Source organism: Coffea eugenioides, chromosome 3 (genome assembly GCF_003713205.1).
Source record: "Coffea eugenioides isolate CCC68of chromosome 3, Ceug_1.0, whole genome shotgun sequence".
NCBI classification, from domain to species: domain Eukaryota; kingdom Viridiplantae; phylum Streptophyta; class Magnoliopsida; order Gentianales; family Rubiaceae; genus Coffea; species Coffea eugenioides.
The window spans coordinates 8,826,044-8,853,154 of NC_040037.1; the positions used below are offsets into that span (position 1 = coordinate 8,826,044).

Consider the following 27,111-nt stretch of genomic DNA (forward strand, 5'->3'; position numbering starts at 1 on the left):
ATATAGATACTTCAATTTACTAACTTTTTAAAATTTAAACTCGAAATTGGGGAGACAGTATAATATTATAAACTTCAGGGCTAGCAAAACCTCAAATGTTGAAATGATCCCTTTTTAAAATTACATTTGCCTTCTTCAAATTTCACATCATGTGACTTAGTCTATAACCTTTCCAACAACATTGATTTCTCTTAAACTTACAAGCTGGACCATTACTCTTTGTGTGTGTTTGTGTGTGTGTGTGTTAGTAAATTATTGTACATAAGCATGGACGTATAAAATTGTACCTTAAACAGTCTTCTTCCCAGAGGACAAAAGAGATTTGTGAAACCTTCTGCAGCTTGTATACTAGTTGGATCTCCAATGGCTGTAAGTTCAAGAATAGGAAGTTGATCATCACGACTGGCTTTTCTTCTCTTTGGGGAGCTCATAAAACTCCTTTATTGCTAGGCAAAAATCATCCTTGACTGCTGAAGAAATTTTGTCATAAATTGCCAGAAAAAACCCATGATTGTCAAGTGCATTCTTCACTTGCTTGCTTGTAGATAGCCAAATACTTGTGCCAAAAAAAAAAAAAAAACTGTGTGCCAGGATTTAAGTTTTCACTGCTAAGACCTACGTGAGGAAAAGATTTGATGGAGTTTGGGAGTCCATAACTTTGGCCTTGAGCCTTGCATCTCAGTTGTAGCATGAAGGCTACAAGGAACATCAAAGTTATTGAAGTATTGATAAAGTATATACTTGTTAAATAGATTAATTTTTCCAATGAAAAAAGTTGAATTAGTTATGTTGTCACCAACTGAATAAAATGCTGCAGGACATTTTGAACTATGTTCGTATGCTCCCATCAAATTAAAACTGCATTTTCCCCAAAAAGAAAAGGAAGAGATTGAAATGATCCCCATTCCACACAACTAGACAACAGTACGTACTAACAGAAATACTAATTTGATTCAAACCATTAGAACTGAACAATCTTTTACTACTATTACAATTTTGATCCTCAATTAAAAAACACTTTAAGATGGACAAATGGTTTCCTTAATTGCCACACAGGACTATGAGTTTATCTTCAATTACGTTCCGTTCAACCTTTTTGTGAAGACCACAGAAGCCAATTCAAAATGATCAAATGGCTTAAACAATAAAGGATGTTGCTCATCAACTAGCTGTTTTGGTGCTTCCACTATCCCTTTCTTGTAGGAAAACTGTTGGATCCTTAATTTGACGTTGGATTTATATGTGAATAATTATGTTGCAGACAGTCAAATAAGTTTAAATTCAATTAAAGTGATCAATTATAGTTTAGCTTTATTGTATCCAATAGGATGTGGGACTTTAATGTATAGAAACTTAAGGATAATTTCTATTTTTGTGATGAGATGAAATAAGAATCCAAAAGATAATATGAAAGTTGTCTATAAATAGAGTTATGATCACCGAATCATACGTATTTTTATTTTTGTATTTTTTTTTAGTATCACAAAATACCTCTTCTCATCGTTAGAAATATACCAGATCGTCATCCCAAGAGCTCTCTCAAGGGATTTGCGGATAAGTGTTGACCTGGAAGGCCATCCCAAAATCTCGAAGAATTCAAGTACCAGTTAGTTAACATGAATCCAGGTTGAATCCATGTATGCTTCTGCAATTTTACTGTTAATTTATTTCTTAATAATCACTATAAAGATTTTGGATTCAATAGGTGATGGTTTTCTCCAAAAGTCAATATAAACAGCCACTAACAAAAACAATCCGATCCATTGCCTTGTCTCTTCTGATGACATTATTGTTAGTTTGTTACTCAATGAACACTACAACTTATCCGGCCATTGCTCCGTGCCTGTGGAAAGAATTATGACATTATCTTTCTTATCTTAGAAAGAGTATAACATTCATCCACACCCATAAACTCCGGTCTCTGGCTAGTACCTTCAAACGGAGAAAGAGCACTGACAGTCCCAAGTCAAGTTTGATGTCGTCTACGGCTCAATCTTCTCAAAAAAGGTTATTAGGCAGCAAGGTGAAACGTCCTGAAAATTTTTCCCTCTCTGATGATGTTGATATGGAGGATGTTTCTCTTTCCAAGAAATCTAAGATAGCTGTTCAACCGCATCACACGGTATATCAATTGCAGAGGCTGGTTACCAGCCCCGCCAAGAATCAAGAGTCTTTTAAGTTGGAACTGTCGGGGGTTGAAAAACCTCTGCACAGTTCATGAACTCCGGAGTTTTATTTGGAGGGAAAGACTTTCAATTATTTTTTTGATACAAACTAAGTGTTCTAAGATTTGTGGAGAAATTGAAGCAGCAAATTGGATGGTTTGGTATTGGTGTGGATGCGCAGGGCACTTCTGGTGGGTTAGCTCTCCTGTGGAAAAAAGATCTTGACATATCATTGAACCGCTTTGCAAGTAATTTTATTGATGCCAATGTTCATATGCCAAATTACACATGGCGTTTCACTGGCTTCTATGGACATCCTGATGCTTCAAAGCGAAAATATTCCTAGGATTCTCTCCGACAACTAAGCACACAATCTCGGCTCCCCTGGCTTTGTATTGGTGATTATAATGAAGTCCTTAGCCAAAACGAATTTCAAGGTTCTGGTCCACGAAATAACTGGCAAATCATGAATTTTCGTCAGGCCTTAATGGATAGTAATCTGCATGATGTGGGCTATAAAGGTTTCACTTATACATGGTGCCATAGTCGGACATATCGAAATACGATTAGAGCGAGACTTGATCGCGCTTGTGCAACTCAAGATTTTGTGGACTTATTCCCTGATTCAAAACTCAAGCATGTGCACTCTATATTCTCTGATCATTTGCCTCTAGTTTTTAGCTTTGAGAATTTCATTAAATCTTCTAAGACTACAAATGAGGTGAAGAAATTTAAACATTTTATGGTCGAAGCCATGTGGATAAAGGCGGATGATTGTGAAAACGTAATTCGACAATCTTGGGAAAGTACATCTGCGGATAATGCTTGTGTTAATTTGTTAAAGAAAACTGATGAATGTCGAATGGGTCTTTTACAATGGAGCAAATCAAAATTTGGTAATGTTTGTTCTGTAGCAGACGACCTAAGGAAAAAGATTGCTAAGCTGCAGCAAGGGACTCTCTCTGATGCTGTTAAGTCTGAAATTGGGACTTTAACAAATCAATTAGAGGATATTTTGGATCGGGAAAATACTATGTGGAAGCAAAGGAGCAAAACTCATTGGTATCGAGAGGGGGATTGGAATACAACTTTCTTCCATGCACAGGCATCCAAACGACGGAAACAAAATCAGATAAATGGCCTTTTCAATGATGCGAGGCAGTGGTGCAACTCCCATGATGATCTGGAGAACATTATCTTAGACCATTTTGGATCCATTTTTTCCAGTTCAAAGCCATCTCCTGAGATAATTGATGCGGTTTTGCAAAGGGTGCAACCTAAGGTATCTAAACGAATGAATGATCCACTGATGCGAACTTACTCAGCTTTTGAGGTAACACAAGCTTTAAACCAAATGCATCATTTTAAATCTCCCGGTCCTGATGGCATGTCCCCAATATTTTATCAGAAATTTTGGCATGTTGTTAGTCAGGATGTAGTGAAATGTGTTCTTGAATTCCTGAACAATGGGCATTTTGATGATCAATTGAATTTCACTTACATTGTGCTTATCCCAAAATGCCAATGTCCATCCAATATAACTCAATTTCATCCAATTAGTTTATGTAATGTAGTTTATAGATTAGCTTCTAAGGTTATAGCTAATAGATTAAAGAAAGTTCTTTCAATAAATCTCTCGCCCTTTCAGTTTGCTTTTATTCCTGGTCGTCTCATTACAGATAATATCCTGATCATTTACGAAGTTAACCACTCTCTTAAATCAAAGTCTGCAGGCAAAGAGGGATCCATGTCCATTAAATTGGACATGAGCAAAGCGTTTGATAGGGTTGAGTGACCTTTTCTTAAAGGAATGATATTGGCTTTAGGTTTTCATCCATCTTTTGTTGATCTTATTTCCAGTTGTTTCTCTACTGTTTCGTATTCTTTTCAGCTAAATGGTGTTCAATTTGGTTATCTACGACCACAGCAGGGCATTAGACAAGGTGATCCAATTTCTCCGTATTTATTTCTCATATGTGCAGAGGCTTTTTCCTGTCTATTACAAGAAGCAGAGGCTTGTGGTAAATTGTCAGGAGTTTGAATAGGTCAGAGTGGCCCCAAGCTTTCTCATTTATTATTTGCAGACGATACTTTGTTATTTGGCAAAGCGACCTTACAAGAAGCTCAACATATTCAGGATATCTTGCAACTATATAAGGAAGCTTCTGGGCAAGAGATCAATCTTGAGAAATCAGCTATGATTTTCAGTAGTAACATAGATTTCTCAACCCGACAAGATATCACTCAGTTCCTGAATATTAAAGAAGTGGTTGCACATGAAAAATATCTCGGTCTTCCCACCATTATTAGACGCTCCAAATGTGAGGTATTCTCTTCTATCAAGGATAGAATTTGGTAATGAATTCAAGGATGGAATGAACAACGGTTATCAAAAGGGGGAAAGGAAATTTTGCTGAAAGCAGTGGTTTAGGCAATTCCCACATATTCGATGTCTTGTTTCAAATTTCCAGATTCTTTGCTAATGGATATCCAATCAATGATGAGCAATTTTTGGTGGGGTGATGGAAATAAGGCTAGACTAATTCACTGGGTTAGTTGGGATAAACTTTGCAGCCGAAAAGAAGATGGAGGAATGGGTTTTAGGCAGCTTAAGACTTTTAATCTTGCATTGTTATCTAAGCAACCATGGCGTATTGCTACACAACCATCTAGCCTTCTTCATCGGGTATATAAAGCTAAATATTTTCCCAATACTGATTTCTTCCAAGCTCAAGAAGGATCACGGCCTACCTGGTCTTGGAGCGGACTATGTGAGGTCAGGAAGTATATAGAAGTAGGAAGTAGATGGCGAGTTGGTTCTGGCCAGTCTATCAAAATCTGGAAAGATAGGTGGCTTCCACGGCCATTTACTTTTAAAATCGTGTCGCAGTCTACTGCATTGCCGGAGAATTCCACAGTTGATTGCCTAATAGACTACGAGCGAAAGACTTGGTGAGTTGACTTATTGTAGGAAATTTTTTGGCCTGAGGAGATTGAATTAATTCAAAGCATTCCAATTGGAGACACTCATAATAGGGATAAGCTAATCTAGCACTTTTCAAAGAATGGATATTTTACTATGAAGAGTGCGTATCACTTGATCAAGCAACGAGCTTCTAATTGGCAGAATTTGCCATCAAGTAGTAGTACTCTAAAGCAAAATGTTTTGTCTCGGCTTTGGCACTTGAATCTTCCTGAGAAAATTAAAATTTTCTTATGGAGGGCATGTAAAGATATACTGCCAACTAGCACAAAACTCAATACTAAAGGGCTCCATTTAGATACCTCTTGCCCTTTATGTCTCGCTCCAGTTGATGATATTGATCATACCTTCTTAACTTGTCCTGTAACTGTGCAATCGTGGGCGCTTAGTTTCTTAACCCAGAAAGTTCAACTGCAATCGGCTGATCATATAACATCCTGGCTTCCCAACCAACTTTTGTGACTATCAAGCAAAGAGATGGAATTGGTGGGTGTTATTCTTTGGAATTTATGGAATAATCGGAATGGAGCAATCTTTGATGGGCCCTACAGAGATCCTCTTAGCTTGGTCTCCCTGTCCATAGCATTCCTGAATCAATTCCATGAAGCAAATTCCAAAGATAAGTGCAATATGCCTACCTCTCTTCAATCAAGGTTATCAATAGGTCATTGGATACGACCCAATGCAGGTTTTGTTAAGGCAAACTTTGATAGAGCTGTGTTTAAGGATGATAAATCATCAGGGGTTGGTGTTATTATCCGAGATGATAAAGGAAGTTTTATTGCTGGCCACTCCAAGAGAATTCCTGGGATATTGGAACCAGAAGTGGTTGAATCATTTGCGGCCAAACATGCTACTCAATTACTACAATCTTTGGGTTTCAATAAGATTGTTTTGGAAGAAGATTCACAAAAAGTCATCAAAATGCTGGACCGTTTGGAATCTGACGATTCATCATGTGGCTTGTTGATTGATGATACCATTGTCTTATGTCAAGATTTCATGTGTTGGGAAGTTTCATGGATTTCTAGGTCGTTTAATGTTCTTGCTCATAACCTTGCTAAGTATGCTGTTAATCTTTCAGACTCTTGTATATGGAGAAACTCTCCTCCATCTTTTATTTGTTCTGCACTTGTTGCAGATTCGATCTCATGATTAATAAAATTATTCTATTTTATTATAAAAAAATATATAATTCAGTTTTGGGCTCTCAAAGAAATTAAAGTATATATTTATGGATACTAAAAAGAGGATAGGTCCCGTATATATTTTGGAAACCAATACTTTAATGTTATAAATTTGAAAGTTAATTGGTAGATAAAATCATGCCATGTTCATGTTATATTGAAGAGCCCATGGAAAATAGTTGTCGTGCATTTTCATTTAATTAAGCAGATAGCAATCAAAGGAAAAAACATCATAGAGTCAAACATTGAATTCAGAAAGCTACTAACTAATTCGACTCATATAACATGAAAAATAATAATGTCTAACATACTAAGAATTAGATTTTTATGTGAAATAAAAATTGTAGAAAACTCGAGTATAGAGAAAAAAGAAATATTGTTCATGTGCTTTGTTCCTAAATAATCAATAAATTATGAGTCTACAATTAAATTTTGTTTGTCTTTGCCAAAAAGAAACAAGAAAAACAAAAACAAAAAGATCATTAGTCATAAGTATCGATATTGTAAGTACTATTCAGAAGTGTTTAATAATTTATCCAAATCTTAGTTTTTCAGTTGTTAAAATACAATCTTGTAATTTAGTACTGGTAATCACAACACTTTTGGTAAAATATGATAGTGTTAATAATCGTTATCAAAGTTCAATCCAAAATTGATTAAAAAAAATGCTCAAAAAAGTTTAAAAAAGCTTTAGGTCAAAAAGTTTAAATTTGAATAATCTTTATAGCCGTAATGGATTAAAGAAACTGAAAAACATACAAAACTTGTATTATGAGATATTTAATCAAAATTTCACAATGAATTTTAGTATATAAAAGATGTTATTACATTCAGTGCAAAGTACGTGAACTATTTACTATTACTGGAAGTTTGCTGTGTTAAACCATTCAGGGCATAAAATTTGGCCTCTTGCTACAGTTATTTGGGGGAAGAAAATGTCATTTTTGTCATAGTGCAGTTTGTTAATTGAGCTGTTGACTTCAATTGACAACTTTTTAGACCATAAACTAAGCACTACGGGAACAGTTTGAGAGATGCCGACTGCTGAGGCTCTCTATTGTTTTATCCTGTAACATACATCAGAATTTTGATTAATTAAGTCTATTTATATGTTACGTATTACTCTAATGAAAATTGGCCTGAATAACTATATTTGATTTGATGCGAGTGATTGTAAGTAAGAGATTTTAAATTTTAAATTTTTCATTTATAAAAATAAAAAAATAAATGTAGGTATATTTTTTTTTAAAATGCCTCCTTCCTTGATAAGGACTAAAAAGAGGGCGACGAACTTGATGGAATTTCGGTGAGCTGATATTTAAGCCCATTATACAGATTTGATTCTGTAAAAGCCCATCTTAGGCAACGTATATATATAAGACTAGCCGCCTATTCAAAATCAGTAGTAGTATTCCGCTGCGGCGACCATTTTTCCTTGCAGAAAATTTCAGCCTTTACATCGAGGATCAAGCTTGGAGATGGCATCAATGGATGACATGCCAGAAGACATTATAAATCATATTAGCTCTTTCCTCTCATACAAGCAAGCAACTAAAACAAGTGTTTTGTCCAAATCATGGCTGAATGCATGGCGGGCACGCCCCACGGTCAGTTTGACGTTGGATTATGAAAACTTCTCCGAGGAATTGAGGGAAGAAGGAGGTTACAGATTTTGGGATACGAGAACAAAAGATAAGAGAAATAGAAAGTTCAGCAAACACGTCAGAAGAACCCTGAAGAACTGCACCAAAGAAAAGATGGGCATAGACGAGTTCATGCTTGTTGTAAGGGGTATTTTTATGTGGGATTCTCTTATTAAGAGATGCTTGCAGGTGGCTGTTAAAAGCGGTGTGAAGAAATTCTATCTTGATCTCTGCGGAAGTTATTTGCCTGAAATCTTCTTCGAAGCTAAATCCGTAGTTGATGTAAGCCTAAGGGAGCTCGAGTTGGTTGAGCAATCGATGGAGAACATTAGAGGGTTTGATCATCTCAAGCGACTCTCTCTATACATGGTTCAATTAGATAATGTCACGTTTGAGCAGATGATTTCATGCTGCCAATCAATTGAGATCTTGGAAATTACTTATTGTGGTGGTGACTTATTTTCTCAGTACTTTGATGTGCCTGATTTAGACAATCTTTGGGAGTTTACTGTGAAATTAAAGCGTGATCAAAGTTTGATCCTGCATGAGGCTCCAAACCTTGAATCACTATTTTGTTCGAGTCATGAAGACTTTATCCGCTATATTGATGATTGGACACCTTGTTGGCTTGATTTGCGTTCGTCTCAGTACAAAAATCTGAAGACTTTGGTTCTGTATGCTGTTGGCCACTGTTACAAGATTTTGATCCAAATGGAACATAGATTTCCTCACCTTGAAAATTTGACAATCCAATATTGCCAAGACTTGAAAAGAATCAGAATTAAGAGCGACTCCCTGAAAGAAATACAGTTGGCAGATAATTGGGGATTGAACAAGGCACAATTTGACACCCCAAGCATTGTTCGATTTGTATTTGCTGACAACGAATGCAAGATCATACCAGTTTTGTCTTTTATAGCTGCATCAGGTCATTGGACTTCTGATATAAGTATATCCTGGGTTGGGAATCTAGACACTTCATGGTTTTTCAAATTGCAGAGATTGTTGGCAAGTCTAGTTCAGTCGAAAATTTCAGTTAGTCTTGAGGTTGGAGGCACCATGTCATTTGATTTCAATGAAATTAGAGATAATTTGACATATCATGGACCTCAAGAGGTGCACGAATTGACTCTAAACATCCACAGGGAGTCTTTGTTATCATCTCCAGTCCCCGTGTTGGACGTCCTTTTTCAGATTTGTCGTCCAAAAACTATAAGGCAACATTGGAGTGACATCTTGGGGAAGAACATTGAGACTTTGAAGCTCCTCTATGACGGGTTAATGCTAAGAAAAAATCAAGAACAATCCCACAATTTGCAACAATTGAAGTTCTGGCAGAACAATTTGAAGGGACTGAAAGTCGAGATCTTTAAGAGTCGTCTAGTTTGGGAGGGGGACTCAAGAAAATACTATGCAGGGAAACAAAGTGAGCAGCAATTGGAAGCTTTGGATTGGGAGAATTTTTTGAAGGTAGTCAACACTCATTCAAATGCGTTGATTCACTTTGGGTTGGAATGGAAAGCATCCGTCGAGCCTGAGGGGACGAAGAGGAAAGCAACTGACAAGCCTAGGGAAGAAAAATCATCAAAAAGATCAAATTCGAAGGTGGTCTAATTATAAGTATTTGCATTTTTCAAATTATGAGTGCATTCTTGATCAAAAAATTTGATCAATCATACTTATAGCATGTGCTTTTGCTTGGATTTCTATGAAGAAATCAGTATGGTAACTAATTAAGAAATTCAAATCAAAGAATTTATCGTTGTATGGAATTGCAATCATATTTAGTTATTATATACAATTAGAGTTATTTGAAAATTCCCTTCATCTCCAAAAATTGGAGTTACATAATAACATCTCTTTGAACATATTGATGGGCTTATTTGTAGGATTCTTGAGGTTCTAGATTGCATAACGATGGCTTCAGTACTGAATTTTGATCAGTAGAAAATTTTTGGAGTTATCTGCACCAAGTACTCAATGTAATAGGGTGATTACTCCGTCCAGAAGTAGTTGAAACATTGTAGTATAATCCTGGTGCCTGAACATAGAAATTGAGAATTTTTTGGTTAATTTTTGTTGAAATTTGTTAGCATAGTTTCAATGAAAGACAATGAGCTATATGTAATTGAATTGATTTAGAGGGTTGATGTATTTCAAGATAATGTCTGTTTATTGAGTTTTCAACAGGTAATGATCAAATCAGAAAGCCCAGGAAGAGCTGAAAAATGATGAGGGACTCAAATATGGTAGACAAAACTGCAGAAGATGCTGGCTGGTTTCTCCCAGGAATTGGAACAAGCAAGTTAAACCCTGAATACCAATCCTGCATGCTGTAAATTGACTGATAGGGCAAGCCGGGGTGTAATGGTTCGTGACTCAGAAGGAAGATTAGTAACTACCTGGACAGCACCTCAAAATACTTGCTCTGAGCCATCATTGGAAGAACTATTAGCCATCAGAAGCTCTGCTATTCTGACACTTCTCCTTTCCAACCATAATTTGTATCTGACATGACAAGTCTGATATTGCCTTGTTTCCTAAATATGTTACTTACAACTGAGGATACAGGATACCCTTGTCCAAGTCTTTAAAGATGTCGCTGTATCTTAGTTTTAGAAAGCAACGAATCTAACACCTAGGCAGTAGACACATATTTGTATTGAACAACCATACTTGAGTCCGAGCAACAATGATCAGAAGTTCTTTACACAGAGCTAAAGAAGCTGGAGACGCATTCAGGTGCAGTCTCATTTTCAAATTGCACTAATGAATATCCAGAAGGAAATCCTTTATGAAGGACTATATGACAGGGTTTTAGAAGACATGGAAGATAGTGAAATGTTTCAAGAATGCTGTTTTTCTTTTGTTATAAGAACTTGCAATAGTGCTAGTCACATTTTGGCAAAAATTGCCAGAACTTTGTGTGATGGATGAGTTTGGAAGGAGACCTTTTCCCTGCCTGGCTGATGAATGCTACTCAGGATGATCTAAAAGAGCAGTTTTCTCTAGTTGTAGATATTCATTTTATTAGTGAAATGTCATCTTATTGGGGAAAAGAGGGGGGGGGGGGGGGGGGGAGTAGGATATGGAAGAAAGGGCCTGCAATCGAAGGATGAGGGAGGCAATTAGCCTTGAGCTCTGTACCTCAGCTGTAGCAGATTTAAGGCAATTAGGAACCTCAAGTCGTTGAAGCACTGCTACAAAAATACTTCAACATCTGCAAGTTTCAACAAGGCATGCAGTCACCAACGATACATTATAGTATTAGATATACATAAAAGTTCTATTGAGCAAAACATAATCAGCCAAGTGATTAGCCTCCTTTATCAGTTAGTAAAACATATGACGTGTATTGATACTTCAGGTCGAAGAATTAAACATACAAATGAAGGAACAAAGAGTGAAAATCATGTCAAAATTTCAGAGAAAAAGCTTTCTAGAGACCACATGAAAAGGGAGAAGCAGAAAACACTAAGAAGCTAACCGGTCTGGTGTTGTATCAAGCTAACCGGTCTGCTGTTGTATCCAGCGAAAAGTACATAAATATAGTACACTGGGGAACTACTAATTTTACAGTCAAAATTGAGCCACCGTCCGGACAAACAAAACAATTTCGAGCAGTCATTTACATCGCGTTCTTGAAAATGTCTTGGCTGGAAGGAAAAAAAAAAAAGAAAACAAAGAAAAAAGAATCACAACCACTTTTCTTTGCGCGCTTCTGCAAAGTCATTGCCCGTCTATTGTCTTTGTAAGAGGGGTTGTTGTTTCCTATCCAGCTGAACATCTACTGTTCCTTCGGCTTTTGAATCTTCACAAATGGGAGGATTCCCCAATACTTGACCTTTGGATCCCACCCTCTTTGCTGAGCACGGCAGTACATCAGAAATTCATTTGCAAAGTAGGAATTGAAACCCATGAAGACGTGCCACAAAGCATGACCCTGTGGATTGAAGTACCAGCGTGAAATGCCCTTGCACAATAGTCGATCAAAGAGCCAGCAGACACTCCCAACTATTAGGGTGATTAAATATAGCTTTGCTAGCCGCTTTGCCAGTTTGTCTTCTGTGTAAATGTAATACTTGTACATCCGAGGGATGCACAGAAGGCATAGTAGTGCATAATGCAACCAAAACCCAACGCCAAAACGGACATACGCATGTGCAAAGGCAAACACTATGGCATAGAGGAACAAGAAAATGGGCATTGTACTACGATAATGCCAATCCGGAGAGTAAAGGATGTAAAGGTATAGAAGCATTTCCCATACCATAGGCGTTTCATCACCTTGTTGTTGCCTAAAAATAAGTTGCAGATTAAGACCACCGAAGCAATTAGGACATACAAAAGTCAAAAAAGATAGAAGAACCATAATATGACAGCTCAACGAGTATACAAACACATCATACAGCAGACAGATTTATTAAAAGTTGCATGAGATAAAAATTTAAATGAGATTATTTGGTTCTTCAACGCGACATAGTAAGATGAGACCAATAAAAGAGAAAAGAATACCGGGATTCGGTTACCGCAAAAAACCCCAATAAATCAAGCAATTCTTAGAAGGTAGGTGACCCTAGATTTATATCCTTGACACACAAGCCTTCATCACGTCAAAAAAATGTTTTTAAATACATCAAATCTTTATGCTGGCAATTTCATTTCATCCCAATGGCATTTAACATAACAATACCCTAAGTTAAATCATCAAACAACCCAACACAAAAGAAACAACTCATGTAAATAATATCAATAGAGAGTCAACCATTTTTTACCTCACAACATTGAGCACCGTCTCAGACAGAATCTGTTGAGCAATTTCCTACCATAGACTTGCCCTCAAAGCTAAGGTGTTAATAATGCAGTTTAAAAACACAAGCCACTATTAAGTGCAGCAAATTAGTTGTTTAGGTATGCTTTTACAAGAGGAGTGTTAATATTTGAAATCATTATCACTTTGCCACACAAAGATGATACAGAGATTGCAATTTGAAATATATATTCATCTCCGCCATAATTGCGAGTTTTTTCAACTTCCTTTCCCTGAGACAACTAATGTAACAGCCTTCTAAAATCATACCCCCCCCCCCCCAAAAAAAAAAAAAGAACTGGTTGAACATATCTCTATATGAAAAATACAGAGCCTACCATATCTATTTTCAGGTGTTGAAAAGCTATGCTATGGCCTCACAATGGGTTATAACAGAGTCTCCAGACCATATTTTTGAAAAACTGCAAATATTTGCTTGAAGACCATATTTTTTGATGAGGGCCTTGAATATCTGAGTCTCCAGAAAAATACGCATGTCTTGGAAGGATTAAACTTTAGCAATTGGAAAGAAATCACACGCTACTGAAAGAAACAGTGACAGAAAATTAGGCTAAATGAAAAGGACTGTGGATGTATTTCCGCTGATCAAGATTTTCTAAATTACTCAGCATTACACCACAAAATCCATTCGGAACAACTACAACTGGCCATGACATAATAAGCCACAGGGGCAAATAGACAAAGAACCAGCTCTACAAATGACTGGAACGGAGGAGTTGGTGTAATGTGATGAAAGGATGCTGAATGGCATGAAATGAGCCCTTTAATGACCAGATTATAGTCAACAGAAGTTAGGTTGGCAAAACAAATTTGGTGGTTGTAACTCTTAATGAGGCTGAGGAAACATATCCAACACTCAGGATGAGGATAATAGGAAATTTTCCTCAAAGTTTGAGAAAACAAGGTCCACGTACATAAGGCCTTGCGACAAGAATGTCATGCATATATCGTGCACTTCTTATCACTAAGAGTTTTATAAAACTTACAACTGACAAGCTTGAAATCATGTTTCAAACAATAGCACTTGGAAGATATCAGACACTTGCAGGTGTAGGCTGGAACTTCAAGAAAGACCTAAATCTATATGCTCTTGGAGGTTGAGGAGCGCTACATGTTGCAATCTTCAAAATGCATCACGTACTAGCCGAAACAGAGGTTCTAGTCTGACTATTCATCGTTACATCAGATGTCTTCCAGTTGGTTGATAAAGCATGAGGTTATTATGCAGGCTTTTGTAGTTATGAACTAACTAAAATATTTCAGCCAATTTGGAAATTTAGCAATTTTTGCAACTAGAAACAGCAAAATCAGTTATCCATGCAATCAAGAAAAACAACAGCACGAGATACTTACATGCGCTGCAATGTTGCATGATAGAGTGCGCTCCCAATGGCAAGTATCATATTTGATATGTGAAGAACACCAAACCTTTTCTCAAACCGCTGGCTCAAGGCAATCACAAGACCAACCAATGCCAAAAGAATGGCTGGTAAATTAGAGAGAGTGTTGAAAAATTCTGCAATATAGGAGGAGTAGAGATAATTTGGCTCACACCACTCGTGAGTAGATGTGACAGGACCCCAGAAGCTTGATATTCCATCTGCCATCCCTTAATTACTATATCAGTATCTGACCAAAATTGTATTTTGCTGTAAGAAGCTAATAATTTCAGGGGACCTGCAAGAAACAAGCCAATGACACTTATATGAAGAAAATCGCATATAATTGATAAGATTAAATCCAACCACCCACTATCATTTCTATCATTATCATAACACCGTTTCCGGACAATAAAATGGTAAGAGCTATGTAGACCATAAAATCCAGAAAACATGGACTTGATGCAAACAAAATCTTCATAAGTTAAACAAGTATCCCAAATCTACAGCTTAAAGAAAGACAAAAGATATTAAAAACATATTGTGCGTTTGGATAGCTTCCCATTTGCTAAAAATTATTTGATTGCATCATAACATTTTTCAATAACCTTTTTATCTTCCCAACTACCTTTTTATCTCACATACGTCACATCAAAAAAGTGCTACAATGTTTTTTCAAAAAATAATGCCAAATAATCCCCAATCCAACCACACTTATTGCTACAATGAATATGAAGACATGGAAACATAAGAAACACGAAACTTGTACAAAAAGAATATGAAAGTCATTCTACTGGGGACTTGTAAAAATTGTCTAGAGCATGTTCAGGGTGCGCTATCCATGACCCCCCTAAGAGTTTCTCATCACATGGTCAAGTATAACTGTCTCAACACATCACATTCCTTTTCATTAGATTCCATTTTTGGAGGTACTATGTATGGCTCCACCCTAGCTAAGATATAAACTATTGACACTGTCCTAAACCATAACTATACAAGAAAAGGGAAAACCCATTGCTTCTCTCCTAAAAGTTTAGAGTCACTCTAAGCAAACCATTTTAAGGTCTCTCCTGAATGTCAAAATGCTGTAGAAGCAACACAAAGAGAAGCCATTGAACCAAAGGAAAAGTCAAAACAAGATAGAATCTCCGTGAATCCCATAACGCTATGCACATAAGTCTGTCCAGAAAAAAGCACATTGCGCCAACCATAGCCAATCAACAAAAATTACTGAGACAACCTATTCAAGACAAACAGGATTCTAATGTGTGCACTTGCATACATATTATCCACACCTTTCTTTCCATAATCCAGAATAGTAACCAAATTTCCAGCAAATCTCCTCTTAAGTACTAAGAAGGCCGTTAAACATAAAGGAGACAATCGCACCACAGTAAGATCTTCACTACACTAAGTTACTGCTAACACGCCCCACAGCGAATAATATGGAAACGTGTGACGAGATGACTAACGCGACTAACATAAATACTCCACATTCATCCAATGCAAGCGACTTTCCCTAAACTCCAAAATAGTTTCATTTGCCTAAATTCGAACACTTGTCCAACAACGCTAGCTGACTGGACTAGTACCACCAAAATTTTCCACCTTGTCATTCACCATGTCCCATCATTTAAATTCCTTTGCCCCAAAATACAGCTTCGACCCCTAAAGGTAATTTTTCTTACCACAATTTGACTTTGAAGCTATTCACTAAAATCAAACAAACACATATTAAACTTATTCAACTGATTCAACAGCTTTAAAAATTTCAACTTTTGATAAAAACCCCAGACTAAAGGAACAAAAACACATAAAAACCAAATCTTGCAATTAATAAAAAAAAAAAACAAGAAAAGTTACAATAACTGGATAAATCCTCTCGTGTTTTACCATATAAACAAAACCCTCATTCTACACACACACAACACACACTTATCAAACAACATAATAAAACATATATACAATGCATTCACCAACATCAAGCTCCATACTCTTCCAATTTATTTATCAAAGTTAAGTACAAAAATCACCAGGAAAACAAAAAATTCAACCCTTCACTTTTCTCAATAGCAATCCAGCCAAAACATGGTACCTTTACTACAAAAACACACACTACACACACAGAGAACCACACATACTCGAGAGGAAAAAATGCAAAAAAAAAACGACTAACCTTTCTCGAAAATCAGATCTATTTCGCCACCATTCTCCTCCTTCAACAGAATCAACACTATCTCTCCCCTATTTATACCCTACAATTATGTCAATTACAAGATATATCAACGATATTATATCTCAAAAAATTGAATATCAGTCGGAAGTTTTATTATTCCAAAAAAAAAACAAAAATCTTCCTTTCGTTTTTTTTGATTTTTTGGGTGGGTTTTGGGGAAAAGGATATTGGATTCAATTCAACTTTTAAAAAAGAAGAACCCAAAACGCCAGTCTTTAGATTCGTCACTCTACACGCGGTTTAGACGTTAACTTTCCCAGGCGCGTGTGCGAGTGGATAGCGCGGTGAGGCGTGTGAGTCGACAGACACCTGTGGGCGTTGTGGGCCGTTGGATTGGATGTGGTTTTTAGCGTCGGAGTGGGGAATCGACGGTGGTGAATTGAAGTGTTGATGTGGCGATGGTAGAGCTTAGTCACTCTTCAGGTGACTTGGTTTCCTTCTCAAAAAGTGAGAGTTTAGTTCCCCCTTTTTTGGGGTTATCCTAATTTGGCCCGTGCGTTTATTGTTTTTGACACATTGATTCTAGTACCAATTATTTTTCTTGTTCAATAGACAATGACCTAATTTTGCCGCCACCTCTATTTTTCTCGTCCTCCTTTGCCACCTCTCTCTTTCCTTCTCTTCTACTAGTGTAGGACTTCAGGCAAAAAGAAGCAACCGTCAACTCTTACATGTAATATAAATGAATTAAAATTTGTTGTCATTTCAATTTATTGTATATATCTTAAGTTTAAATGGTTCTCTTTATACTTTGTATCTAAATAAAATAGATCAAAGACTTATTTCTCCATTAAAATAATGGCAATGTTTAGTTTTGGAATAAAATTTATTTTTCTATTAAAATAATTACTATTACAAAAGTTCGTGTACTTCTAGGGGTCAATGTAGTTAATGGAAAGGTAAGGGTAAATTCATCCATAGGAAAGAATTTTATAAAATGTAAGGGGCGTAAATCTAAAATTTTTGAAGAAAACTTTGAAATTATAATTTAATTTTGTTAAATTTGAGGGAGATGGAGGGGCAGTTACCAATCATCACACCACTGTGGCTCCGCTCCTACCCCTTTTCCTTATTCTTTATCGCTTCTTTCCACCACCTCGTATTCCCTCCGCCCTTTCTCTTCAGCCCTATTCCAAGCTACCTTTCTTCATTTTGCCCCTCACTTTATAATTTGTTGAGTCATGTGAGTAGGTCGTGCCACCAAATAAAAGGGAAAGAAATGAAAGGGAAAAAAAAAAATAAGGGAGAAGGGGTTGCGGAAGGGAGCAAGGAGGGATTAGAGGTGTGGGCTAAGGTCGACAAGTTTGTTTGGATAAGAATTTATTTGGATGATTTATTTGAGATAATTACTGTAGCACTTTTTTTAATGTGTTGTATGTGAAATAAAAAGGTGATTGGAATTTATGAAGTAAATTATTTTATCTAAAATCATGTCAATCCAAACAAACTGACACTCTTGTACGCTTGGATAGCTATTATTTGCACAAAAATTATTTACTTGGATCATCACATATATATTCTCTAATACATAATTTAATCTTTTAATAATTTTTTTATTTCACATATATCATATCATAAAAAATGTTATAATAATTATTCTAACTAATATTTTAAATAAACTCCTATTCAAACATTGTTGATCAGTTTGTCCGAATGTATTTTTTGAATAATTTTTAGATGCTTTTTAAATGTATTTTTAGATATTTTTGAGCAGTGTTACTATATGATTTTAAGAATTAGAAAATCCACTAAGAAAGTCAAAGTCAACATCTTTTATGCTACTACTAAAGAACCAACACTTTCTTCCATTTGCAACATGCGAAAATCATCTTAGCAAACTATCAAAGAATCAAGCATCAAATTTTACTTTTTGTTCCTAAATAACGAAAATAAAACAAAATTTTCATTGTAAATGAAACCTTCTCACATGCAAAAATTAGTTCAATATAATCCATCTTTTTTTTTAAGCATTCAATAAAATCCATCTTAAAATACTAGTTTTAGTAAAAGTTATTCTAGCATAAAAAAAAAAAAATAATTGAGTGTCACTCTTGAACAAATGTTTTAACATGATTTTGATTTGGAAAAATAGTTTAAAACGTGTATTACTTTTCGTTAAATAAATTTTTCATCATTCATGATTTTGGTTTGAAAAAATTATTTCAAACATCTATCACTTTTCATTAAATAAATTTTTTTACATTTACTTTTAAAATATTAATTTTACGTCCTTCTCATCCTAAGTTTTTAACTGTTTTTAGTCTGAAATTACTGTGCTATATCCATTTTCCTTGCATATGATCGCGTAGTTTAACGGCAATAACGGAATCCAGAAAAAGAAACGAATATTTATTACCCCAAATTTATGTATTCTGATTCTGTTGTTAAACCCTAAATTCCTTCACTAAGCCAAAAAGTCCTCATTTTTCCCATTTTCACCATAGCTTCCTTTCTCCTCTCTTGCCACCGCCTCCACCAGCTCTTCCGCCTCCGCCGCGGTCCGTTTCACCTCCTTAGACTACACACGCTCACACACTGTTGTCCGCCTTCAAAATTGTTAAGTTTTCGTTGCTTTTCTTCGACAATTACGAGAAAAATGGGCGACTTGGAAAACTCGGGGAAGAATAATCCTCCCCAAAATCTTAAGCTACCGATCCCCGGGAAGCGGAATATTTTGATAACAAGTGCTTTACCATATGTGAACAATGTTCCTCATCTCGGCAATATCATTGGCTGTAAGTTTCATTGATTTATGATGAATATGTTGAATTTTTGAACAATTTAGTTTGTTTTGTGTGCATGTAGTCGTTGTTTTTTTTTTTAATTGACTCTCAAGTTTTAGTTTTGGATTTTTACTTATTTTTTGATTAATTTTTTTGATAATATGTGGTCTTCTTGACCAATTTAGTCAGTTTTGCGTTTATGGATGAGATAGTTAAATTGTTTGTTTGATTTTCAATTTTCAGTTTTGGGGTTTTAATGATTTTTTGTTAAATTGTTTTGCGTTTGTTCATGACATGGTTAAATTGTTTGTTTGATTTTCAATTTTCAGCTTTGGGGTTTTAGTGATTTTTTGTTACAAGTGTTGATAAATATGTTTATCTCTTGAACGACTCTTTTGGTTTTTGTGTGTAATGTTTGTGATGGTTGAATTTTCCTTTTTGTATTCTCAAGTTTAAATTTTTTAAAATTCTTTTTGCTAATTTTTTTGGATGAATTTTTTTTATGTAATTAAATTGATGTATCCATCCATGTGCTGTAATTGGTGTTGTGATTCTGTGTTTAAATTTTTTTCTGGTGTAGGTGTGTTAAGTGCGGATGTGTTTGCGAGGTACTGTAGGTTACGAGGGTACAATGTGTTATACATATGTGGTACGGATGAGTACGGAACAGCTACAGAGAATAAGGCTCTTGAAGAGGGAGTTACTCCTCAGGAAATTTGTGATAAGTAATTTTTTTTTTTTTTGGTTTTGTGGGCTTACAATTTTGGTTCATTAGTTTTAATTTTTTGAGTGTTAATTGTGATGTATGTATTGATTCTACATAGATGCTTAGTTCGTATTTTATTATTTATCCTTTTCTTTTTGCATTTACTTTATGCCTGTTATGTTGAGAATTATTCAGTATCTGTTAGAGAAAGTACAGTTCCTGTTATTGATTGGAAATTTAGGTCGCACTAAGAAAATGGAAAAGTTTATACAGATTAGGTATGTAATAACTTAGTTCCATGCTTCATTGAGAACTCGGAAATTAAAGAGTTTAAGTCCATCTAGTTGAGCTATTATTATTCTTTTTTCATGTAAGATATGAACTGCAAAGGGATTGATCTCGATTTTGAGATTATGAAAGTTCTTGTTAGCACTTCATCATTTTCTACTGACAAGATGGGTTTTGGTGGCAGTTTGATTCTAGAGTTCTGAGTGTTCTCATGCTTCTCTGGTAATAGGTACTCTTTCAATAGAAAATGAGATGCTGTTGCTGCTGTATCATTTGTGTGTACAGTTCTTCATTACTTGAATTATATGATACAACACTCATCAATATGATCACTTTGACTTTACTACGAGCATGTTTTTGTACTGAGGTATTTTATTTCTTCTTGTAGATACCATGCAATCCATAAAAGCATCTATGAGTGGTTTGATATTAGTTTTGATAAGTTTGGACGTACTTCAAGTACTGAACAGACAAAGGTTTGCCAAGCAATTTTCAAGAAATTATTGGAAAACAATTGGTTGTCCGAGAACACAATGCAGCAGGTAAAAGGTTATGGCATGCCTGAATATTTTCCGAGAACAGGATAATGCTGCTGATCTTAATTCCTCTTATCAGCCTCATTTGGCAATTTTTCAAGTTTGCAATATGGGAGCATGCTAACCAGAACTACATTGTGAATGCAGCTTTACTGCGATACATGCCAAAGATTCTTAGCTGATCGATTTGTGGAGGGTAGTTGTCCACATTGTAATTATGATTCTGCTCGAGGAGATCAATGTGAAAACTGTGGAAAGCTTTTAAATCCTACAGAATTACTGGATCCAAAATGCAAGGTGGTTCTTGTCCTGTTGTAACAGCCATTCTTCTGTTGACGGTGACCTACTTCATAGATGCCGAAAGAAGATACACTAATTTCTTTTATTTTCTTTCAAAAAAAGGAAGCTGTTTAATTGAATCTATTGCAAGAATTCTATCATGCAATTAGCTAATACCAAAATTCTCAAGGCTCAAGTGTTGACTTTTACAAATCTAATTTGGTGGAAACTTGAAGGAAAAAGAATGCTTATTGTTTTTCTTCCTTTTGCTCGAGCTACATACAACGTAATCGAGTGATGACAATTTATTTCTATTTTCTGAGCAGGTTTGTAAATCGGCTCCACACATTCGAGACACGGATCACTTGTTTTTGGAGCTTCCTTTGCTGAAGGACAAATTAGAGGCATATATAAACGAAATGTCAGTGGCTGGAGGATGGAGTCAAAATGCCATCCAAGCAACAAATGCATGGCTTAGAGAAGGACTGAAACCAAGATGCATTACTAGAGATTTGAAGTGGGGAGTTCCTGTTCCACATGAGAAATATAAGGACAAGGTTAGTTGAGGAAAAATTTGAAGGGTTGGTTAATGCCTTGCTTAGTATCATTTGGTTATCCTTTATAAATGGTGAGAATACTATTGACTCTAGTGTTTGTTTGATATTTAAACTGTTAAACTTACTCTTATTTTTTATGGTTAGGTTTTTTATGTGTGGTTTGATGCGCCTATTGGATATGTATCAATCACTGCATGCTACACAACAGAGTGGGAAAAGTGGTGGAAAAACCCTGAAGAAGTGGAGTTGTTTCAGTTTATGGGCAAGGATAATGTTCCTTTTCACACTGTATGTAACTTGCTCTTGAAGTTTGAGATGCTTGAGCAATATTAACATTTTCCATGGATGGTGGGGTGGTGATTACCGGTTTACTCATGCATTTGCATTAAATGGTTGTGATTTTAACCTAAGTGATGGGTTAAATTAATTGACAATTCTTGCTGTATGCGTGTATATTTTTATGTCCTTTCTGCACAGTATTTTGTGTCATCTTTTTGGAATCCATTCAAGAAGGAAATAACTATCTGGGTTTTTTTACAGTGAACGAAATTCTTTTCCTAGAACAGGTGTGATTTTGCTGTTCTTGTTTGAGTGGGTACTAAAATGCAACCTTGTTGGTAGGATTATTGGCTAGTTCTTAGTTCCAAAGTTCAATCTCCCCCCCCCCCCCCCAAAAAACCAAAAAAAACAAAAAAAAGGTTCATTTCCCCTTTAAACAAATAATTTTATTTCTGTGACACTGCAATTAAGATTTGATTTGTTAGATTTGTAAAAAGAAATCAACTTAATGCCTGAGGAATTGTTATTAAAACTTCTATTATTGTGTCTCATTTCTTTTATGTTGCTCATGATCATGTAAAGTTCTTCTCTAACACCCCCCCCCTCCTTTTTCAGGTGATGTTCCCTTCTACCCTTCTTGGGACTGGTGAAAATTGGACTTTGATGAAGACGATCAGCGTAACGGAATACCTGAACTATGAATCAGGTTAACAAAGAAACTACTAGATTTGTAAATTGAATATGCTGTGTCCTGAAGATAATTTTTTAGGCCAAAATGTGACAAATAATTTCTGCATTTCATTTTGCTTATTCTTCATTCTATAATAGCTTGCCATGTCTGATTTTTCTGGTTGGTTTTATGCAGGAAAGTTTTCAAAAAGTAAGGGTATTGGAGTTTTTGGAAATGATGCAAAAGATACAAATATTCCTATAGAAGTATGGAGATATTACTTACTGACAAATAGGCCAGAGGTGCTTTCTTTTTACTGCTATCTTCAATATTGTTTTTTTCACTTGACAGACATTGGCAACCAATCTTTTTTCTGCTCCCACTCTCCCACTCCCTGCATACACAAATATAGATGCACATATTTTCCGTCAGCAGTTCTTATGACCTGGCACGTATAGGTATCAGACACCTTATTTACTTGGGATGATTTACGAGCAAAATTAAATAATGAGTTGCTGAAAAATCTTGGCAATTTCATCAATCGGGTATTGAACTTCATTGCAAAAGCTCCAGGTAGTTTTTGTCCCTGTATGACTTATCTTATACATATTATGTATTGATAGCAATATTCCATATTTTGAACTTTTCCTTGTTGCATCTCATGTTGTATTCAATTGCAATATGTGGTGCTACAGGTTTAGGATATGGTTCCATCCTTCCAGACGCACAGGATGCAGAATCACATCCCTCAACCAAAGCTTTGGGTGATAAAGTTGGTGAGCTTGTTGAGCAATATGTAGAAGCCATGGAGAAGGTGATTGAGCCATGTGGTCCTGTAAATGAACTGTTTTGCTTGGAAAACTTTTCTCCATTTCATACTATCAATGAAACATCTTTTCTTGAAGGTAAAATTAAAGCAAGGTTTGAAGATCGCTATGGCTATTTCCACAGAGGGAAATGGTTATCTGCAAGTAAGCCTCTAACATGTTTGCATTTGTGAGAATTCAATTTGTCAATGTTGGCTTTTGAGTTCTACTGATTCAGGGTTACTTTCGAGATTTTCTTGTCTCAAAGATGAACACGGGGCTATTTGACAGTTTCTCATTGTTGATTTGCCTAAAGCATAAGAATAACTTATTCAATCTTGTTAATAGGAGAATGAATTCTGGAGACTCTACAAGGATGATCAACCTACGTGTTCCATAGTTATGAGAACTTCTGCTGGACTAGTGTATCTCATTGCCTCTCTTTTAGAACCTTTCATGCCATCTTTTTCCATCGAGGTAATTGATTGTAGCATTGTAAACTAGATTCTGTTTTAGGACTTGTTTTCTGAAATTCTGATGTCTTGCTCTATGTGATACACAGGTTCTAAAGCAGCTCAACCTGCCTTTTGAACAAATTTCACTTTGTGATGAAAAAGGTGATATTGAAAGGGCCAAAAGGCCATGGGAGATTCTTTCTGCAGGTCATAGAATTGGAAATCCTAAACCATTGTTCAAGGAGCTGGTATAGATTCTAATTTGTTGGAGGATATGTCCTGGATTGGCTGTTTTGATTGTAATTAATCTAAGATGCAACAAACATGTGATTGATTATAATGACTGAAAATCCTGTGATTGCAGAAAGAAGATGAAGCTGAAATGTACAGGGGGGAATTTTCTGGAAGTCAAGCTGATAGGGCTGACAGGAAATTGAAGGAAGAAGCCGAGGCAAAGATTAGTGAACAATTAAACAAAGCAAAACTTTCAGGTTTTGCTGCTTTATATTTATCATCTGTCCTGTGATTGGTCATAAGTTGTTCTGGAGTGCGTTCCTTCTGTGTATCTCGATATTTTGTCATTATCAAAATATGTTAGGCAACCTTTTTTGTTATATGCCACTTTGTTGGGGGTTAAATCTCGAAGCTGCTTCATCTAGCTGCTTTAGTGGTTTCTGATTTGCTAATAGCTAAGTGAAAACAGTTAAAATGATATTTTGACCATTGAAATATGAAATAGACAGTCTTGGCAGTTTATGGGGTGATATAATTTCAATTTGAATCTCTGTCCTGGTTTGCTAGAGTCATTAATAGGTGTCAACAGTATTATTCTTTTGGTTTTGTTTGATGGGCAATCATTTTTCCTATGACTGGATTTACATATCCTACAAGTTCATCCTTTTGCAAGATCACCTAAGAAATTCATGATTTAATTTTCCAAAGTTGAATTTGACTTGCTTTTCAGAACAATTCTACCCCACTTCCTGCAACTTACCAACATAAGATTCAATGGGGCTAGCTTTTGCTGTGTCTTGTTTCCTTGGCTGTTTTCTTTAATTTCCAATGGCTGGATGAGTCCAGTCCAGAGCAGTACGTCTGAGGTGAATTCTCAGGCTTCTGCAGTCCTTAGGTTTGTTAATAATTGAAATGTGGATACCAGCCTTTTTGATACTTTCATCAGCATTTCAGCATCAGTTGTCTCTTATAGAATTCAGCATCCTCAATGTGGTGTTTTGCTTTGTGACACCTTTGACTATTGTCAGTGGAAGCATTATATGTTCCAATGCTGACTGGAGTGCTCCCAATCAGCTTATCACAACTATCATGTGTCAAGTACTGTCTGTAAAATAGTTTCGTTGAATGTTTTGCATGATTGATGAAAACCTGTTTGCAAGTTGGCTACAGAATATACAATGTGACACCTGACTAGTGAAATTGTTGCTTACCTCAAGTTTTTCTGCCTCTACTTCTAGATGGGAATGCAAAGAAGGGAAAGCCAACAAAATCCGCTCAAGGTGCATCTAAGACTGCTTCCCTTGCTGAAGCAGAAATATCAGTTAGTAGACTTGATATCCGTGTTGGTCTCATTAAAAAAGCTGAAAAACATTCTTCTGCTGATTCACTGTATGTGGAGGAGATTGATGTTGGTGAACCCCAACCACGAAAAGTAGTTAGTGGCCTTGTCAAGTACATTCCTCTAGAAAAAATGCAGGTTTCTGCATCACCTTTTTCTTTTCCATACATTTGTATGTGCTTGTTTAAAGATTTCTGAGGTTTATGATTTCCTTGTTTAATATTCTTAATGATGATTGATCTGTCAGAATCGGAAGGTTTGCGTTCTTTGCAATCTCAAGCCAGCAAACATGCGGGGAGTAAAATCTGAAGCCATGGTTCTTTGTGCTTCTAATAGTGAGGACACCAAGGTGAGCAACAATATTACTGTTTTAAGTTATTAGTCTGGAACTTGTGCTTTCAAGAGTGCGACTACCCTTCAATTGCTCCTTCAGGCATTCATTGCTTTCCCCAAAGGACCGAAAAGACTGAGAGGATTACTTGTGGTCAAACAACCTTTACTGATTACTGATCCAAAAAATACATATATAGCTCATCTCTTCCTCTGTTGCTTACCTCTATTATTCATCTTCAGATTATTCGTTTGTCTGGGTTGATGTATCCTTCAGCGTACATACATTTAAACTGCAAAACATGGTGCATTGAATTAAGGGCTTGGCTTCTAGTTAATTGAAAAGCGGATGGTCGGCATTTTTTTTTTTGACAATCTGTTGAAACGGATAAGAATGCTTGTGCCGAATGCATTGGTGAACTTGGAAAGAAGTCTTATAGGTTCACAGTACTTGTTAATCATTGTGAATGCTTATCACATGGTAGGTTGAATTGGTTGAGCCACCTGAAGGTGCTGTCATTGGCGAAAGAGTGAAGTTTCCAGGATTTGAAGGCAGTCCTGATGACCAGTTGAACCCTAAGAAAAAGGTGTGGGAAACCGTTCAACCCGATCTGCGGACAGATGAGGAGTTGGTGGCCTGCTTTAAGGGCATCCCGTTCACTACCTCGGCTGGTGTTTGCAAAGTCTCATCACTCAACGAAGCGAAGATTAGGTGATTGCTGCATTGAAATTTGCTAATGAAAAACATTTGAATTACAATTTTGCTTTCTATGATATTTTGCGGTTCTTCTTGGTTGTCATGTTTCAATTCTCTGATCAATTTTGGAATTATGAAATGTAATATATTAACAAGAGTACAAGATTTATTGGCAGATTGGTGCTTAATTGCAGTTACAGATTTTCCGTTTACTCTTATTTATTTTGAAGACATAGGTTAGTTCGAAGTGCCTTGGACACTTGAATTGAAAAATGGACAGTTACATTGGAGGCCGAAACTCACTCGACTTGAAATAGTTTATTATTTGTTTACAAATAGCTAGTCATTCTGTTCACTACGAAGTTCCAACTTCTACGTGCTATATATGTGTTACAATTTAAACTTTCAAGTTCTGGAGCGCGAATGGGGAGTGTTGGAAAAGGGTGAACGCGGCTTGTAGAAATCACAAGGACCTGTGGATTTGGAGCGCTGTACATTGTGGAGTACTTTCTTCGCCACTTCACAGGGATTTTGGGAATTATTTAGTTACATTTGCAGGCCAAGGCAAAACTGAAGGATATTAGGACCTTAAGATATGGTAAAGAAACTTGATATGATTGTTTTGCAATGAACGATCGGGCTTTTCTTTTGTGCATTCAGCACGAGATGTGTGAAATAATGCACTCAATGATAGACTGGTAGGTAAAAAATCCAGTTACGATTTTTACTTGGCAAAAATGGCCATTTTGGTCCTTCAATTTTTTACTTATATCAATTTAGTCCCTTAA

At 36.1% G+C, this 27,111-nt stretch overlaps 3 protein-coding genes across 3 annotated transcripts; 2 read left to right on the forward strand and 1 right to left on the reverse strand.

The window, feature by feature from the left end:
* Nucleotides 1-7,813: 7,813 nt before the first annotated feature.
* On the forward strand, nucleotides 7,814-9,592 carry LOC113765955. Its single transcript, XM_027310191.1, has one exon. The coding sequence runs from the start codon at nucleotides 7,814-7,816 to the stop codon at nucleotides 9,590-9,592; it is 1,779 nt and encodes a 592-aa protein (XP_027165992.1).
* A 1,719-nt stretch (nucleotides 9,593-11,311) lies between these two features.
* Nucleotides 11,312-16,634, reverse strand: LOC113765193 (alkaline ceramidase-like). The gene is made up of 3 exons (XM_027309283.1): nucleotides 16,365-16,634; nucleotides 14,163-14,486; nucleotides 11,312-12,276 (listed from the first exon to the last, which is right to left on the reverse strand). The coding sequence occupies exons 2-3, from the start codon at nucleotides 14,414-14,416 to the stop codon at nucleotides 11,766-11,768; spliced, it is 765 nt and encodes a 254-aa protein (XP_027165084.1). The 5' UTR covers nucleotides 14,417-14,486; nucleotides 16,365-16,634; the 3' UTR covers nucleotides 11,312-11,765.
* Nucleotides 16,635-18,829: 2,195 nt separating this feature from the next.
* LOC113765211 (probable methionine--tRNA ligase) lies at nucleotides 18,830-26,535 on the forward strand. Its single transcript, XM_027309304.1, has 17 exons — nucleotides 18,830-19,159; nucleotides 19,728-19,872; nucleotides 20,530-20,683; nucleotides 20,825-20,974; nucleotides 21,283-21,513; nucleotides 21,658-21,801; nucleotides 22,408-22,498; nucleotides 22,658-22,764; nucleotides 22,921-23,035; nucleotides 23,158-23,276; nucleotides 23,368-23,433; nucleotides 23,617-23,745; nucleotides 23,831-23,971; nucleotides 24,088-24,214; nucleotides 25,196-25,434; nucleotides 25,544-25,645; nucleotides 26,112-26,535. The coding sequence occupies exons 1-17, from the start codon at nucleotides 19,021-19,023 to the stop codon at nucleotides 26,340-26,342; spliced, it is 2,430 nt and encodes an 809-aa protein (XP_027165105.1). The 5' UTR covers nucleotides 18,830-19,020; the 3' UTR covers nucleotides 26,343-26,535.
* The last annotated feature ends 576 nt before the right edge of the window (nucleotides 26,536-27,111 follow it).

Coding starts and splice junctions, on each gene's coding strand:
- LOC113765955 (XM_027310191.1), top strand. CDS start 7,814: ATGGCATCAATGGATGACATGCCAGAAGACATTATAAATCATATTAGC.
- LOC113765193 (XM_027309283.1), bottom strand. CDS start 14,416: ATGGCAGATGGAATATCAAGCTTCTGGGGTCCTGTCACATCTACTCAC. Junction 12,277..14,162: donor CATGCAACATTGCAGCGCAT/GTAAGTATCTCG, acceptor ACTTATTTTTAG/GCAACAACAAGGTGATGAAA.
- LOC113765211 (XM_027309304.1), top strand. CDS start 19,021: ATGGGCGACTTGGAAAACTCGGGGAAGAATAATCCTCCCCAAAATCTT. Junction 19,873..20,529: donor CCTCAGGAAATTTGTGATAA/GTAATTTTTTTT, acceptor TTCTTCTTGTAG/ATACCATGCAATCCATAAAA. Junction 23,972..24,087: donor AACCATTGTTCAAGGAGCTG/GTATAGATTCTA, acceptor CTGTGATTGCAG/AAAGAAGATGAAGCTGAAAT.